Below are 17,787 nucleotides of genomic sequence, written 5' to 3'. Positions count from 1 at the left end.
AGCTTACACCACCCCTTGGCTGCCACACTTTATCAGTTTTGCTTAGTACAAATGGACATGTGCTTTTTTCCAGATAGAGTCTGACCTAGAAAAAGACATGAATGTCTGTAGGAGAGGAGAGTGTGGAGCATGATGATATGAATTCTTGTAAACTATAAAGGAGAAATCTCTTTTTAGGAATGAATATGGGATGTAAAAATGGAATATTTCAAGTCCTGATTCTGTCCTCTCTAGGTAGTAAAGTATTTAAACTGTCTCTCACCTCCTACTGTTCATAAAATGGATGCAAGAATACATGCTGACCTACTCTTCCCCTAGGATCACTGAAGAGTTATTTAATTAGTGCTCTGAATGAGTAAATCTTATATTAGTGTTTATAATTATTACAAAGAATGGCCTATAACACAATTTCTCTAATTGTAAACATGTTAGTGGTATTTGAAAGATTTGCAGACATAATACCTCAGCAATACTATTTTCATTTGAACAACAAGGTCAGCCATTGTCCCAGATGAGTGCTAAGCAGTTACAGCCCACCACCTCAGGGCAGTGACATGCTGCTCAGTGTAGTAGCTGCTCTCAGCCCGCTTGTGACACAGCAACTGGGCAGGAGCCCAGCGGGGCAGGGAGGAAGGGGTCTGCAGGCAGCAAAGTGGGGGGCATAAATGAGTGAGGATGTGGCATGTGAACTGTGGGAGGTAAGTGGTATGTGGAGGGATGTCTAGAAGAGATGCTGATGGTGGGCATCCCGGGAGGGAAGTCTAGAAGCCTTTGGCTCACTGCATGGGGCAGTGTCTCAGTGGGCTTTCAGGAGATCAGCTTAGTCAGCCACAGGTCTCTTGTGTGACCTTAGGCAAATCCTTTAACCTTTCTATGATTCTGTTCACTAGCCAAAAATTCTGTGTACCTTGGAAGGATGTTGCTGTGATAGGAAAGCATTAACAGTCTGTGCTGCATAGACATGGGAATACATTAGCAGTAGATGCTGCTTAGACATGTCTGTGCTTCAGGGGCTATATATATGTAATGAAAGGGAGAGAAACAGATTAACTCTTTGGCTTGTATTTGTCAGTCTATACTAATTAGGCTAATGAAAACAAACAACAACATTAATTCTCTCAATTAAATACACAGTAGAAGACAGATTCTTGGTGGCAGCTCATAACACACTTTCTCCACTGTGCACAGATTAGAGGGTGTTCAGAGTCTGCAAGGTCTGAGGAATCTTACTTGAGAGCAACAGGAAGTAGGGTTCTCATAATTTCTGCACATCCAGCCACCAACACAACACCCCTTGCCATTAAAAGGAGGACTGCTAGGACAGGAAAGTTTAATAGATGTATATGTACGAGTTACGAGCATTTGCCATGGATGGATAGGAGAGGTGTGGTAACTGAAGGTACAGTCAGGGTTGTAAGGTACCTGCACAAAGACATTGTTGCAGTTGCCTACATAACCTTGTGGTGCTTTTTGATATTTCAGTCCTCGGTTGTGCTGTGCCAGTGTTGCTGTGTGCTGGTACATGTGGGCTGCTGTTCTCTTCATGCTGCTGCCTAACATGAGGCACATGCACTTGACAATATGCACAAAGATTTCTTCTTACATTTCTGAGTTCCCTTCTCTAACCAAACACATATGCAGGCAGCTTTAAACTATGCATTTGATTATCCTGCATGTGCTAAGGTATTTTATATTGAATTGTTACTGGATAAAATACTGAAACAGTCCTAGAGGCAGGGACCAGAACTCAAGTCTCCAGCCTCTTGGTGAGTCTGTGTATCACAGTAGTTAGAGCCATGTTCCCTCCTGTGTGCTGTCTCTCCATAGCAGTAAATCTTCAAGCTCTTTCCCTGTAGTGGCACAATTTCAGCAGGAAGATGAAGATTTTTTTTTTTTTTTCTTTTCATCATATAGAAGAGACAGCACCACATTCTCTTTCCCTGTTCCTTCCTTTCCCTTCTCCTCATCTTTCAAAGCAAAGGAGGTGGTGACTATAATGAATGTCTCAGTCCTGCTGTTGTGGATGTGACCTGTTCTGATACAGGCTACTGCTCTGAGCCCTTAGACACTGTATGACCATGAATCTTACTTATGGCCTGTGTTTAAGGTGACCAGAGAGCAAAGAGCTATTGTCTATGGAGTGGTATAAAAAAGTCAGGTTAATCAATGAACTCAGGCTGAGAGCTGTGGAGGTTGAACAAGGGGCATATTCTGTGTTTGGCTTTTCATAAGGCTTTCTGGTACAGCTGCTGAAGGAAAGATTGCATGCTAATGTGAAACTAAAGCAATGAAGTTCTGCTGCTGCTGCCAGAAATAACGATGGGTTAGTAGTGCTCTGTGTTCATTGGTGTAACAAATCACTGTTAGTGACTAGATCTCCTGCAGGTGTAGTTCACACGTTACACTAATGAAGTAATTTTTAACAAAAAAAAAGTGATTAATCATGGAAAAAAAAGAGTGGGAAGTAGTAATTTTTCATTACTTGGTGTGTTGAGACTAACATGAGGTACTTCTTTCTCAGAGTTGTCTTAGTCAAATAAGTAATAGTACTGGTTGGGGAAATACTTTGGATAGATCTAGTGGCTTCAGCAAGACTAACTACTTAATCTAGTGAGCTGTTTTCACTCTAAAATCTATACGTAGCTGGCTATGTATAACACAGTGAAGCCAGAATCCAATTCTGTCTGTCATTAGAAGTTACTGTTTATTTGCGATGTCATAAATTTGTTTATTTTTTCTTTTTCTTTTTTTTTTTTTTTGACAGGAAGACCATTGGAGTTTTCTGTTGTGGACCAAACAAAATCTCTAAGATACTTCACAAACTGAGCAACAGCAGCAACTCTTATGGGACAAGGTTTGAGTATAATAAAGAATCCTTCAGCTGAAAGTCTCTTGGATTAGCAAGACTCTCTAGAAGATAAAAGTGCAATTTTTTCTTCGTACAACTTAAGAAGTTCAGCTGTGGTTTAAACAGACAGAAATGTACCAAAGAATAGCACAGATTTTTTTATTTATGATTATTTAAGACTTTGGAAAATGGTGGATTCAGCAGTATACCAACAAATAATAAGTGCTTACGCTCAAAGCCGAATGCACTCGCACAATATTTGTGGCAGAGGTGATTCTTTGGAGTTGTTTCTGTTAATTAAAAAGTACAGAAGCTGGGAAGAGTGACAGTTGCTTTAAAAGCTGAAGGAGGAAGAATCTGTGGAATGTTTGAACTTCTTCCATTTCAGTCCTCTTTAAGCTGGATCAGCAGACCAAACCAGGTTAATCCAAATGACAAAACATACTATATTGCAAAGAGCTATTGCTTTTGTTGGTATACAAATCTCATGGCTTTGGGCTGGAGACAGTAAAGATTTTATGCATTGCAGTGTCGGAATTCTGTATTTAAAGTATAGAGTGCTACTCTCTCTATCCTACTTCTGTAATGGGTGTCAGTATTCCCACCGTGGATGGGAGAGGGGGTGGAATATGGAGGAAGATGTAAGTTAACCTATGGAAAAGTGAGCACAACTGTGTAGCACCTGTGAGCAACCCCCACAGTTCATGCCTTTTCACACACAACCAGCTGCACATGGAGCACTCTACCTTGCATTGATTCAGCATTCAGTGAGTTTGCAAAATAAGTGTGATTGATGCAGCTAGAAAGAAGGAGCAAGAAAAGCAATTAATGGGAGCAGATGCAATATGATGTTTTATTATACCACACACTCAACGTGCAAGTTGCCCTCATTCTGTTCTCACATGCCCTGACTGTCAAATATTTCCACCATTCAGATGCTCTTACTGATTATTTTACAACACAGAAGGTTGAAATTCAGTTTTAGAAGTCCCAGAGTATGCTTGGTTGACTGGGATCCTTTGATAACTTTCCCTGGAGTCACACTTGTTTGCACTGATGTCACTGAAAGCAGGATCAGGCCAGATCTACAGCAGAGTAGGAATGAAGTCTTCATGGCTGTGGCTTTTGTGCATCATGTATGCAGATTTTTGCAGGAGCTGCTTTATGGTTTCAGTATATTCCAAAGGGGAGGATCTGAAACATCCAAATTCAATCTCCCTTTCTCTTCTCCTTCCCACAGTTGTTTTCTACTCTGCTCATAGTTGCCATGGAAGGACTAGAGGGTGAAACAGACATTTTAAAACTTTTTGGTTCTGAGGAGCGACTTTTTTTTCCCCTCCATCCCATAGTCAATCCGATTTCTTTTATTTCTTCTTTACCTCCTTTACCTAATTTTTCTGAGAAGACATTTAAGCAGGAGTCAAGCACCTAGCTGGCATAAATAGGCATAATTCTAGTGCATCTTAATAGAGCAGCATCACTTATACACTTGCTGAAAACCTGCCCCTTAATCTCCAGCAGAAGCTTGGGAGCAATACCCTGTAGTGTTTGCAGCACACACAGATAAGATGGCTCAGCATCTCTGATGCCAGTGGTTCACCTGTATTTAGCACAGTGCATTTGATTCACTTTACAGCTTTACAATTAGTCCCTTTTTTATTTTTGTAGGAAAGACACTAATTTCCTGCTCACAATGCAAAAACTCTGTACAGGGGTCTACAAGTGTCAGTATCAGTGTTCAGAGGGAAACATTTTTCAGGAGGTGATGTGTAGGCATGTTGTATGTGTAACCAGTGAAAACGAGTTTGGTCTTAGCCTTGGCAGCTTCTGCTCAGGAGTTGCCTTCAGTGGAGCAGCAGGGTGAAGGGGTAGGAGTGAAGCCATGTGGGGACATGTTCCTCAGTGTCTGGACTTTGCAGTGAAGTTCTTACCTCTAGCTCTGCCCGATTTGAAATTCAGGGGGTAAGAAAAGAGCCAGAGATGGATGTGTTCCGACTGGTGAGAATTGTCAAACTAGCCTGGTGGAGAGAGAAGCCAAAATAGAAATGCAGTGTGAGATGGGAGCCTACATTGCAGCTGCTGATTTTGATTTTTTTTTAATCTGGAAGGATAATAATTTTCCCATTGGATGTTATTCATCCATCACTGTAAAACTGGAGGTATGCACTAAAGAATTAGATTCTTTTTAATAATTAATATTTCTTTCTAATACTGCCCACGTGAGTTTTATAATAAACATAACACCGATGGTGATGGCAATATGCATAGAGAGTTGTATTGCTGATCCCGCAGGCTTTGTTTGCTGACAGTTAGCTTGAAGCATGATTGAAATCATGACTGCGTCTATTAACCACAACCAGACAGTGATCTTTTTCCTCTTGTTTAAGGACCTAGTATCTCATGGTTTTTAAATATCATCTAATTCCGATATTGTTTGTGGTTTCACATCTCCTCTCTGATAGATAGCAGGTCTCTTACCATATAATGAGCAGCTGGTTTGGTAGTTAGCTCTGTGCTAAAACAGATTATATTTTCTGGCTCAGCTCCTATATTGGAATGGCTTTATAATTAAAATAATAACACTAGTACTGTGCTCTTGTTCTGCACTGTAATGCTGCATTAAATGCCGGTTACATTAGGCAGTGGTGTCAGAGCAAGATTAAAGCAGAGCCTGGGTCTCCTCTTTCTGCCTTTGTCCTGTACCAAGCTCAGCTGACCCACTTGTCAAACAGGCTTGCGACTGTCTGCATCTCTTGAGTGTTGTGAGGCTTAATTAATGTTTTGGGATAACATCTCTGCACCTGCAGTGAAAAGATCTATCTAATTGCTATGCAACTGTATTTGTGTATTATTTTGTGTAAAGCATCATCTGACCAAACCTCTCTGTTGCTGATACAATTCCTGAACCAGGTGAGAGTGAGTTTCAGGAAAGGCTAAAAGCCTCAGTTACTCTTTTCCTTGAGCTGTGCTTTTCAGAGGGGCAAAATGTTTAAGGCTTGCTGTGACTTGGCTTTAGGGATGGCAGATATTATCATAAACATGGTCTTTCTAGAGGCTGCAGTGTCCTCACTGCTTCTGAGTGTGCCTCCAGCTTGCAAAACTGAGCCAAGCTCTCTTTTAAACACTGTAGCTTTTTTATCTGTAGGCCAAGTGTACATGAAAATATAACTGTGCCAGGCAAATAAGTGAAGGCTGACAGCACTTCATTCCACGTTTACAGATCAACTGGATTTACATAATTTACTGTCTCTTTATGCTTTAAACTGAGTCCTGTAAGTGGGTCTGTCATAAATGTCCTGCAGGCAGGGGATGAATCCTTCTATGCATTCTGCCATTTCTCTCTCAGTCTGTCACAAAACTGCAGACCCCCCAGTGTTTGCTCAGTGGGAACTTTATGTTTTATTCATCATAAATGTTTCAGGACTTTTCTTTAAAACAGAAGTATTTTCATGCCATGATGGTAACCAAGCCTTTTCTCTGCAGCGGGAATCCAGCCCTCATAGAGGAGTGTGAGACTTGGGGGCTTTTCACAGCTGACAGCTCATTAATCACATTTACCCCCAAAATCCTCTTGCCATAGCACTGAGGCTACTTGTGTGAGTAAATGTTCACTGTCATAGCAAAGGACTGAGGACGTGAGCCCTGATGGAGTGTGGGAAGGTGTGATAAGGAATGACCTTCACCTCTGAAGTCTGCAGGACAGCCCATTCCTCCATGATGATTATTTGCTGAGTTTGGAGCAGCACTTCCCTGTTTAAGCATATGATACTAATAGCATGTGAGTTCTTCTTCTGTCTTGTACCTGCTCTTGTAGGAGGCAGGACTGAAAGGACTATGAGACATCACTACAACAGCCTTGAACCTGGACTGGGGACAGGACACCAGTGTATACCACAGAATGCACTGCTTTGGGTAGAAAGTTTAAGCCAAATTAATTTTTCTGCAAAAAAATCCAGTTGTTTTGCTTCAACAAACTAGAGAACAGTGGCTGAGAAAAGAGTTAACCCCTTTCTCTGAAGATACCTGCCCACACCAGCCTGGTGTGAAGATGTTTCTGATAGCTCTGCAGACATTCAGCTTCCAGTGCATCCTGATCATGAGCTTACTCCCTCAGTGCTGAATCCCCATCGTTTTCCTTGGTTGCAGGTCTTGTCCTGTCTTGTTAGCAGATGTGCCTTGCAGGTGAGAGAAGTGCTACATATACTTGCAACCTTGCACAGATCCTGCTACAAGCAGAGAGCAACCTGTGAGTGTGCCTTGCAGCCAGTGCAAGTGCAGAGCCTTTCTTTCCCCCCTGTCATGCAGTTGTGTCCCTCCCTTCATTCTTCTAGCATGTCGGTGAGAACGTGATTTGGAGCTGGCTGAGAAGGGGCAGATAATAGGAGTAGCAAATCAGACATGTTGGGAGCAGTAATTGAGCCTAACAGAGCAGAGAAGTAATGGTTTGGTAAAAGATTTGCCTTTAGAACAGCATCCTAAGTGAAAAGCCTCTAGTCAACATTAACGCATCAGGTTATAGTTTCAAACAAGAAGACATTGCTCAGAGAAGCAGGCAGGAGCCTAACTAGTCAGTGCCTATAGCAGTTCAAGTCTCATAAATCAGAGAAGAGTCATAGTTATTAAAATGCAGTGTTTACTTGTTTTAAAAATAAAAGGGCTTCTAGAGAGATTAATTTTCACTTCAGCCTGGCAATCATTTCATAAACATGCCAGGGTGATTTAAGACAAGCTGGATCTGTTCTTCTCTGCATTATGCATCTGATTTGTCTGAAGATTTCCCACCCCTCACAAATAAAAACATTTTTTATTGTTTTAACAAAGAGGATTTAACAGCAAGGTTTAATCAAAATGCCACTGGTGTCCATGCTGAGCTGAGATTTTCTGCAATGAATGTGCATTTTTCAAGGATATATATAGTACAGCTGACGACTCAGATCTGCATGATGATTTGGGGTTTGCATCGTCTCTGCTGCTGGTGTATTTCATTAAGGCCACTGAAGTGATGCACTGGTGAATCTCATGGATCTGAAATGAGACTCTTCATTCCAATAAAGAGCCTGATAATTTAGTGCCTGTACTAAGCATAGTAAATCCCAGAAACTGGAATTTCCTTTGTAGGTACAGTAGGTTAATTAGCCAACATATTTCAGGGTTGAATCCAAGTCCTCTGCTGACTGAGATATAACAAATGCTGTTGCCCAGAGGTTTTGAGCAACATATGCTACTAAAGGACTGGATGAGTATTTGTAAAGATTTAGTATTCTGCTAGTTGTGTCACCCATGTTTCTAAGAGTGATGGTATCTGTTTTGATATTGTGGAATGCTGTGCACTTCCTCTGAGGCTATGGATATCTCCAAACTTCCAGTGGATGCTCAAGGTTTGCCTTTCCTGAAGTGTTAGATGCTGTAGAGGGATCATATTTCTAAGAAACAACTCCTGGAGCTATACTAACAGCAGTGGAACTGTCCCATTATTAAAGGAGCACGGAAAGAAAGCTGGAGAAAGCTACTCATCCCAAATGTAGATTGCCTCTTAACATAGCCCTTGGATTTCTGAGGATGTCAGACCTTGCAGAAGATACATGATGTCTGCTGCTTCCTGGCAAAGTCTGTCCATCTCACAGTTCAAAACACGAAACTCTCTTCCTAATTTGTATTGTTACGCCAGGAGGGGGAAGCCAAGAGCAGCTCCTGAAGTATCAGGTAAATTGCTGAGAAGCAACCCAAGAAGGACGGGAGAGCATTATGAATGACAGCAAGGAGCAGGATGAAAAATTTGGAACCTATGAAGAAGGGGAATGAGTGAGACATTTTTCCTGACGCCTCAACTCTAGAAATTATGAGTCAGCTCCACTGTCCGGATGTGAATACAAAGTCTCCCTGAAGTTAGATAATTAATATATGCAAAGATATTGTCTTTCTGTGCACAACTTTATGCTAAAGCACATACAAAACCCTAGTATATTTTAGTAAAAAACTTGGAAATAAGCAATTTGTTTGAAATAAATCCACCACTGACTCTTTCCAGTTAACCTGATTCAAAAAAAAATATCTACATCTGTTTTGCAGCTTTGGGATTGGGAATGGCCTTAACTGTTAACTCCTCACCAAAATACTGGAGCGTGTAGTTCTCTCTGCAAGCTGTAAGTAGCTTTGACAGTTGACTAAATAAAATCTGTGTTCATTGCTGCTGACCCTAGGTAACGACAGCCTTGAGGATGAGAAGCAGTGTTACATAAATGTCTAGTGTATATAGCAACTCTCTGTGAGGAGGGATGCTGCTGCATTGCTTTAGGTGCACCAGTCACACATTAAATTCTGTCATTGCAAGGTCGTGTTGCTCATCTCATACTCTACAACCCTGGGGAAGAAATTTGGATGAGAGGTGGGGGAGGAATAGCAAAAACTTCCTCCTCGTATGGTAACCAAGAATTTGTTCATCGACAGCAGGGCATTTTTTTTTTTTACTTATTTCAAAAGAGCATATTGTTTCTTTTTCAGGGATAGCAGGTTCTTTGCTGGTGCTGTGTTGTGTTTGCATGTTAGACATGTAACACAGTGATAACAGGTTGCTTCTGAATTGGATAAATAAGGCCTCTGAGCCTTTTCTTCTCCCTATGATAATCTGAGAGAATTGCAAAATGCCACAGAGCATATCGAGTGGACTGTGTCCTGAGCTGCCCTCAGTGCAGCCTGGTTAGGAATGCTGCACAGAAGCTCTGCAAGCTGCTGGGAATCTGTGAGGTCTAAGGCAAAGAGGAAAACAATGCTTTTAAGGAGAAACACAGCAGTGATACAAGATCTGTAGTCAGGAGCAGGCCATGTCACAATATCTTTGAATGGGACTGAGTCACAGCCTATCCTAAAGATCTGCTTTGGCATCAGGGAAAGTCGCAGGCTCTTGGATTTAGTCTGCAGTGTGAGATGAAAGCAGGTTAAGTGTGACTGGGTGAGCCATCTACGTGCTCTTCCCACGTTGGAACTCGGACTTCTTGTATCTGAGGGTGAATTGTGTAGATAACGAGTGCAGTGTCAGTTGTGTGATTAACTAAGGACATACCCTTTTTATTTCTGTAGCTTTGGAGAAGCACGTTGTTCAGGGACAGGGGAGCAGGGTATGTTATTGAACCTCCTTGGGTGTTAGATGCTTGAAAGCATGTGCTGTCCCAAGCAGATGAGGATGGTGAGTGCCAGCTTCCACTGCTGACTCAATATACCCTGTCTGTATTTGCACTAGTGTTCATCAGGAATAAATGGCAAGATCTCTGTGTCAGAACAACATAAATAACTGTTAAAAATATTTCATGAGTATGTGAAGATTCACCTATGGCATTATTCTTTTTGATTCCTTAAGCACATGTAACTGATTGATTTACACTTTTTGGGAAAAATAAAATGTCCCCAAGCAGAGCTTAAAAACGTGGCTGAGATTCAGCTTGACAAAAGATCTTCACCTGATAGTGAAGTATCATTGTCAATTGGAGCTGGATGTATGTCAGTCTACTTCCTCTCTGGAAGATTAACATTGTGTGTTGTGTCAAGAGGCTTTTTCCACCCTCTGCTTCCTTCAACTCAGAAAAATTCCAGTTTGGGAAATGCAGAGGTCCTCAGTTTTGATCATAGCATACATCAGCCTTTCTAACTTTCTTGATGTACACAACCCAATGCGGGTCTTGAAGTCACTTTCGTTAGCTGTAGGAAAGTGGAGGGTTGCAGTGTCCTAGTCCTGGAGGTGGTTTTTGAAATGAGAGGAGGGGCAGCGCCTCAAGGACAGCTGTGTAGAATATTGGGTAAACTCCTAATAGCAAAGGTTATGTCTGGATGAGAATCAGGGATTTGGTTTTGTGAAAGGTCATTTGTGGCCATCACAGAAATGAAGTCATGTTTCTGCCTTCACACATTAACATTTCAAGACAGTGGGCAGTGATACAAAGGGTTGCTTTTTTCAACTACATTCTCTTTCTGTACAGCCCCTAGTTTATCAGCTTCATATAAATTCCTCCTTTCACTGATTAAATATTTCCTCTCCTGGTTTCTTTGCTTCAGGGAGCTTGAGAGCTCATTGTTTATAAAGGGAAAGAGGAAGGATTGTGCTGTCAAGCAGATAACTCCCAACACATGTTCTGCTCTGCATCTTTGAGAAGGAGTCAGTGATGCTGCTGCAAGTGCAGAAGGACAGAGCTTTCACTGAGATTCAGATGTGACCAAGAGCCTCTTCCAGGATTCATATGCTGATGAAGGTCTGGGCTTATTAATTACCTTTTTCTGAAACAAGAAGCTGTAGCCCATACATGCCAGGTTGTGAAACCCTTAGTCCCACTGAGATTTTCTCTCCCTGTGTTCCTTCTAATCACTTGCAAGAACAAATTTGATGAAGCACATTTGGGTAAGAAATTGTTCCTTTGGCCTGTAATGGCTTAGGAGAAAAGTCATAATTATGACATTTTTCCTCAAACTGATGTCCAAAAAGATATTTTGACTGGGCCAGATATATTAGTTCCATGATGTGCCTATGTTTGGTTTTTTGTTGGTTGTTTGGTTTTGGGTTTTTTTTCACATTCTGTGGTTTTACATTGTTTATATAAAAATATTTTCATTTCAGAACAAAAAAAAAGCAGAACAAATAACCCAAACACTTTTTTACATGTGAAGTGTTACTCTGTCCAAAATGTCTTCAGAGATGCTTAGAAGAAGAGTGGAAATCAGCTGGAAGAAACTAGTGTTTTCTAACATCAAAGCATTCTTTGGGGTTTATTTCTTACCAACCTTCTTTAGTGAAAATACAGTTCAAACTAAGCAATACTACCACAATCTGAGCTTTGGCAAGTGAATACCTTTCTTTTAAAGCAAAGCATCTCTAGGATCATGTCTACACTGTCATCTGAACCTTCAAGGCATTGTCTAGACTTGGGTCACTCCATAACTTAAGCTCAGAGGCTGAACCAGCTGCTGAGAGCTCAAAAAAACATGTGTACTGAGGGCAGGGAGCATGTTGGGCATTCAGCTTCTTTAGCCAGAGTTTATGTTCTCTTGTAATGGTTTCTGAGGTGGTGAGAATGTATAGAGTTAGGAATTATCTTGGAAAGGAAGACAACAAATGTTCCATTTTTTCTCTTACTTTGGATAGTTATTTGGGCCTTATAAGCCATGTGAGAGTTTAACATGATAAATGTCCAGGAACTGGGCACACTGGTACGTGTGTGGGTATCCTGAAAAGACCTTAGGCTATGATCCCACTAGTCAAAGGACTTTTTTGAACCAGAGTGCTATGCAGACAAAAAACAATTAGTGAAAATCCAGACTCAGGAATAAAGAAATGGACCCTCAATTAAATTGTTCACATCTCTAAAATTTGAAAAAGGCAATAAAGTAAGATCCACTTTCCAATTTTTCTTTTAAGAAGTAAGCTTTGGAAGTTGTTATTTCCAGGTAACCTGTATAATGTGATAGAAAAAAAACAATACCCTGTCTTTTCTGTAGTTGCAGGTCTTTTTCACTACTGACCACATTCGTCCCTCACTCTTTCCTGTCCCAAGAAAAAAAGGGGCCAGAAAATCTGTTCTGAATTTCCAATTCTGTAATTATATATTTTTTTTCCACTAGAGCTGAAACAAAATAAAAATAATGTATTAAAACTCAAGGGGGCATTTACTTTTTTATCTCTATACAATGTGCAAGATATCCATTTTGGAAACTTCTAGCATAAATGTCCACAATTTCGAGTACTCAGTGTTCTTTTCAGAGATGCCTGTTTACATAAATGTAATTTCAATCTGTTCTTATGTTTTTATACATCAGGATGTGGTACAATTCTTTGAAGAGAAATGTCTGCTTAGTTTCCAAGTGGAACAGAAAGCAAAAAATTGGTCCTGAACTTCAATTTGTAATTTTTTCCCCCAGGCTTGACTATAAGAACAAGAATACTGCTTAGTGTGTCCCTGCCCACAAGAAGTCATACTTCTTGTCATATGAAACACCCTATTTTGTAGCTTCAGCTTGCTGCCTCCCAACACAACAGAGGAACTATGTTTCACTGGCTGGAAGGATTTAAATAGGTCACTTGTCGCTGTGTGCCTCATAAACTTCAAAGAGTAAGCAATATGCTTTTTGACTCTTCTAGTCTCCATCAAATGAAGCAAAGCTATTTACCAGTTAGCTGGATAACAAGACAGAGGTAGAATATTGGTAATAATAATTAAAAAAAAAGTTTGGGGTATTATTTTCTTCTGTTTTTTTCAGTCCTTTCCAGATTTTTTTAGTTCTTATCTTTTTCCTGAGTCGTGCAGAAATCTGTTCCCATTGTGTCCCTTTCTTAATTGTGAGGGTAGGTGCAAACCATTGGCTAAAAAAGGGATCAGTTAGGGACTGATCCTGGGCTGTATCCCATCATCTAGCAGAGTTTCCTGACAAACCAGTCATGCTGCTTAGGATTTTCAGAGTAACATAATTAATACAGGTTCACTGAGATTTTGATACCAACTGCATTAGGCTTCTTTCCAAAACCCTGCATTCTTTTTGCTTACCTGTAAAATGGGGACAGTCACACCTGAAAAGAGTTTTTTAGATTTGGCTGGAAAATAGTCCATAATTTCAAATTTGTTTTGTTAAAGTGCAAAATTCTAATTGCTGTATGGAAATGATTGTTCTTTCAAAAAATATGGGACTGAATTAGCCATTCTATCTTAATGGCAATCCTGATAAGTAAAGTATTTGGCTGCTGAGTTCTGTTGCTGTTCAGATGTTATTTTTACATTCTGTTTTATTAGCAGGACACCCTAATGTGAATTTATGTCTCTTATTGTATTTGACAAAGCACCATACATTTATACATCATGTAATTATGGCACTGTACACTCCAAGTATTTACTTTACAGGAAGCTTCATGACTTTGGAATAAACAACCATTCCAAGACTGGGCAAAACATGTTTGAGTTGCTGTTTGTGACCTGGTTTTAATTAATTACATCCTGCCTTAATTGTGGAAGCATTGTGTGTGTGCATATGTGTGTATGTATTACTTCTGGCAGGGGAGGCTGGGATTTCACTCCTTAAACAGTGGCTGGAACACTGAGGTGCCCTAAACTAGCTGAAAGATCCACACAGGGTTGGCAGATATGCTACAGGAGACCCAGGAACCTCTGGAACAAGAAGCAGGGAGCAGGGTAGGATACCCAAAGTACCAAAACTGTAGTAGGCCCCCTTGTTTATCCACCCAGAGAAATTTTCCAAATGAAAACTTTAGGCACATGCTTACTTCATATGCCACTTTGTTTTGGGTCAAGCTGAGGTGGAGTTAATTTTCCCCATAGCAGCCCTCATAAGTGCTGTGCTTTGTACTGGTGACTAGAAAGGTGTTGATAACAAACCAGTGTTCTGACTATTGCTGAGCAGTGCTCATCAGGGCTGTCTCTCTAGCATTCCTCTTCACCAGTAGGCTGGAGGTGGGAAAGATCTTGGTACAGGACATAGCCAGGACAGCTGACCCAGACTGACCAAAGGGATGTTCCATTCCATATGGTGTCTGCTCAGCAATAAAAGCTAAGAGGAGGAAGGAGAGGGGATTTGTTATTGATTACATTGACATTTGGAGCAACCACTACATGAACTGAAGCCCTGCTTCCTGGGAAGTGGCCAGACTTCACCTGTTGATCGGAAGTAGAGAATAAACATTTTGTTTTCCTTTGTTTCTACACATGGCCTTTTATTTATTAAACTGCCTTTAGCTTGACTCATGAGGGTTGTTATTTTTTTCGTCTTCCCCCTCCCGCTCCTGTCCTGCTGAGGAGGAGAATGCTAGAGCAGCTTGGGGGACACCTGGCATCCAGCCAAGGTCAACTCACCACATACCTCTTAAAGTTTCTGATAAATCCAGACCATTCACAATTAAGGACTGTGCCAAATATATTATTTTTGTATCTGCAATTATGAGACCACCTCAGAAGGAGAATATATTATTTCATTCTCATATATGATCATCCTACCACTGCAAAGTGGAAGAGCATGAGTACTCTGCTCTGCATGTCTTATTTAGAGCAGAGTTACAACAGAAAACAGCATCTGTCTGACCCTAACACACCAAAATCAATGATGAACAAAGGGCCCTCCTACGCCCAAAGTGTATAGAAATCCTTCCCACTTAAGATGAGTACATGAGAACCTGACTGAGAGGAACGTGATCTGGGCATTTGCTTTAATCTGCTCACTCTGGTAAAGTATCTCACAGTGTGTTTTGTTTGAAGCACTTGCTCAGACTGCACTGCTTTTGATAGATCTTAATGGAGAGCTGATGTTTTATAAGGATCTTCAAGACCCTGATGATTTGAGGGAAAATCTGAAACAATTGCCATCCACCTAACCATTTCTGCATTTAGCAGGTTTGTGGTTTGTTAGGAAAATTACATGTGAAACATGGATTAATAAAAGTATGCAGGCTTTTCTGAGATTTTTCAGGATTGCTCTCAAAAGTTCTAGACAATTATTATTTTTTTTTTTTTAGAACTAGAGGACACACAAAGTCCATAAATTAATTTAAAGGCTGTAGCTTTTGCTTTCTTGTTCCAGACTGGTGTTGATATAATGGTGGCAAAAGGGATCATCCCTCCAGAATCAAGAGTTTAATTGCAACTAGATGAAAAAAAGGAAAAAAACACCCAAAGAACAAAAATAAATAAACTAAACCTTATTATCTCCTTTGTTTTTAGTTGTGAGGTTAAAAACATGTAGAGAAAGCTAATGTTTCCACTTCAGAGAAGTTTAATAAAGAAAAGGCCATGTGTGGAAACAATGGAAAACAAAATCTTTATTGTCTACTTCCCATCAACAGGTGAAGTCTGGCCACTTTCCAGAAAGCAGGGCTTCAGTTCATGTAGTGAAATTTTTCAAAGGAAAAATTGGTACTTTCAAAAATTATTGCAGTGTTTTTCAATAAGAATATCCTTTCCCACTCACTTTCCCCTGGCCAAGTAATGCGGTTTGGGAAAATGTGTTTTGGCTCATGAGCTTTAATTTTTTGTCTGTTATTTGGAGACATTTTATGGGGAAAAAATAACACTTCACAAATGCAGTTGATCATGAAGGAAATCTCATTGTTCATACAAGAGGAGCAGGGAAAAGGGAACACACAATTGGAGAAGCTGTTGATAAAACCTGGCTAAAAATGCTGAAGCAAAGAAGAAACTCCTTACAGTGGGCAGCAAGCACAGTATTGCAGTCTGCTGCCTTCCTAGTAGAAGAGAAAAACTGTGCTTCCTCTTTCCCTCTTCAGCACCACATGAGTATCAGTGATCATGATAAATTCTTGATAACAAGGTGAGCAGAAGGATGAGCAGTGGCAGGCAAAGGTTGCTCCTGCTAATGGATGAACCTTTCTAGAGAGAATACCAGCAGCTGAGCAGCAGCCTTCTGCCCAGTCCAGGCACCAACCTCTCATGGAATTTCAATTACTTAATTAATCAGATTCTCTAAAGTAAATGAACACTTTTCTCCCACAATCAGTGGGAAGATGTGAAAGCCTTTGAAGATCTCCAGTGATATCTGATTCACCTGACTTGGATTTTTGCATTTCAGCATACAAAATCTGTTTCAAAAGCTATTTTTCCCCTCCTTTGATGTTCTAGGGAGGGTACTTACTTATCTGGAGAGCACAGCACCCTATGGGCTGCAAATGCAGGTGCTGGTTAAGTGTGAACTGGCTGTCCTGTCCTAGAACGTCTCAGCGGGAGAAACACCTGAAAAAGCAGTGTATGTTAGAAAACTGAGACCATCTGAGGAAGACACGTAGGTCGTTCCTTATCTGGTTTTGAGTCGAAATTCTGGGGTAAAAGGGATAGGTACCCCATTGCTGGTCCCACCAGCCTCCTGAAAGCTGGGAAGCAGCTGTACTCAGTTAGAGCCTTGTTCACTGCAGGGAACTTGATGCTCAGCCTTAGATGTGCCCTACAGTGCATTATGGCCATGTGAATGTTACAGAAGAGCTGAAGAATGAGTGGCACATTTGAATAATTTGTAATCAATGCATCTTGGATTGTTTCTCCTGAAAAACCTTCATCATGTTTGTATGCACACTGACTTAAAATCATCTGCACTTCTCATCCATTTCCCATTGCCAGCTTCTCCCAAATTTAATTCTCATTAATTTAATGGCTCCATGATTTATTGTTACTCCTTCTGCTGTCTTGTTTAGCATATGCGTGAGCATTAGACTGAGCTTAATAGCAGTGCACTTTCTAATCTGAATTTGTGCTTTGTGGACTGATGACTGATGGCCTGAATAACAAACAACTTGTCCTGTCTCCCTCCCCTAAACCATTCTTTTGGTTTTTCTGAAAATTAATTTTGCTAGCCCAAAGTTTCTGATCTCTCTACAAATTAATTTTCCAAACAAGCCTTCCTGTAGCTTTTGACAGTGGTATGTCTCCTTGTAGGAGAATGTCACCTTAATTATGATGACTGCAGTGATTCCTTGATCTATCATCTGTATCCAGACATATAAACACAATTTCTAAAGTGACAGCCTCCCTGCAGATGTCCCTGTTGCTGCTCTAGACTGCCATGGCTCCTAGGATGAGACAAGAAGCCATAATTTTTAAGTCCTGGTATCTGGACTTGGGAATTTAAGCATAGTTGTTCCACTGAAAGGGAAAAGTCTTTCTGACTGGGAGTGATCTGATTTTCCAAAGTGACAAGCACTTTTTCTGGTAGCAGTAGGGAAGAAAGAAATGCCTCATTTTCATTTAGGCTCTTAAATGAGAGTTTTCCAGAGCCTGATTCTCCCTGAATATTAATAGGTTTATGCTTTGAAAGTCAACCCTCTGGATTAAATAATTAGGACCACAGGCTATAGAATTAAAATACTAAAAATTTAAGTAGCATCTCAAGTCCATGATGATGTAAAAGAGGACATACAGCCTGGATTCTCTTGTGGTCTGTACCTTCCATGG

At 40.6% G+C, this 17,787-nt stretch overlaps 1 protein-coding gene across 3 annotated transcripts in view; it reads left to right on the top strand.

The window, feature by feature from the left end:
* NOX4 (NADPH oxidase 4) overlaps window positions 1-13,757 on the top strand; it is a 117,861-nt gene extending 104,104 nt beyond the window's left edge. For 2 of the 3 annotated variants that reach the window (XM_051620763.1, XM_051620778.1), the window contains one exon: window positions 2,765-13,757. In XM_051620763.1, coding sequence (XP_051476723.1) covers window positions 2,765-2,885 — 121 coding nt within the window. In that variant the 3' untranslated portion in view covers window positions 2,886-13,757. The remainder of the gene's footprint in view (window positions 1-2,764) is intronic. The other variant, XR_007889618.1, reaches the window with a different exon arrangement.
* The last annotated feature ends 4,030 nt before the right edge of the window (window positions 13,758-17,787 follow it).

The sequence above is a fragment of the Apus apus genome, chromosome 1 (genome assembly GCF_020740795.1).
Source record: "Apus apus isolate bApuApu2 chromosome 1, bApuApu2.pri.cur, whole genome shotgun sequence".
In the NCBI taxonomy this organism is placed as follows: domain Eukaryota; kingdom Metazoa; phylum Chordata; class Aves; order Apodiformes; family Apodidae; genus Apus; species Apus apus.
The sequence above is the reverse complement of the archived record's forward strand: the minus strand, read 5'-3'. Positions and strand labels throughout refer to the sequence as shown.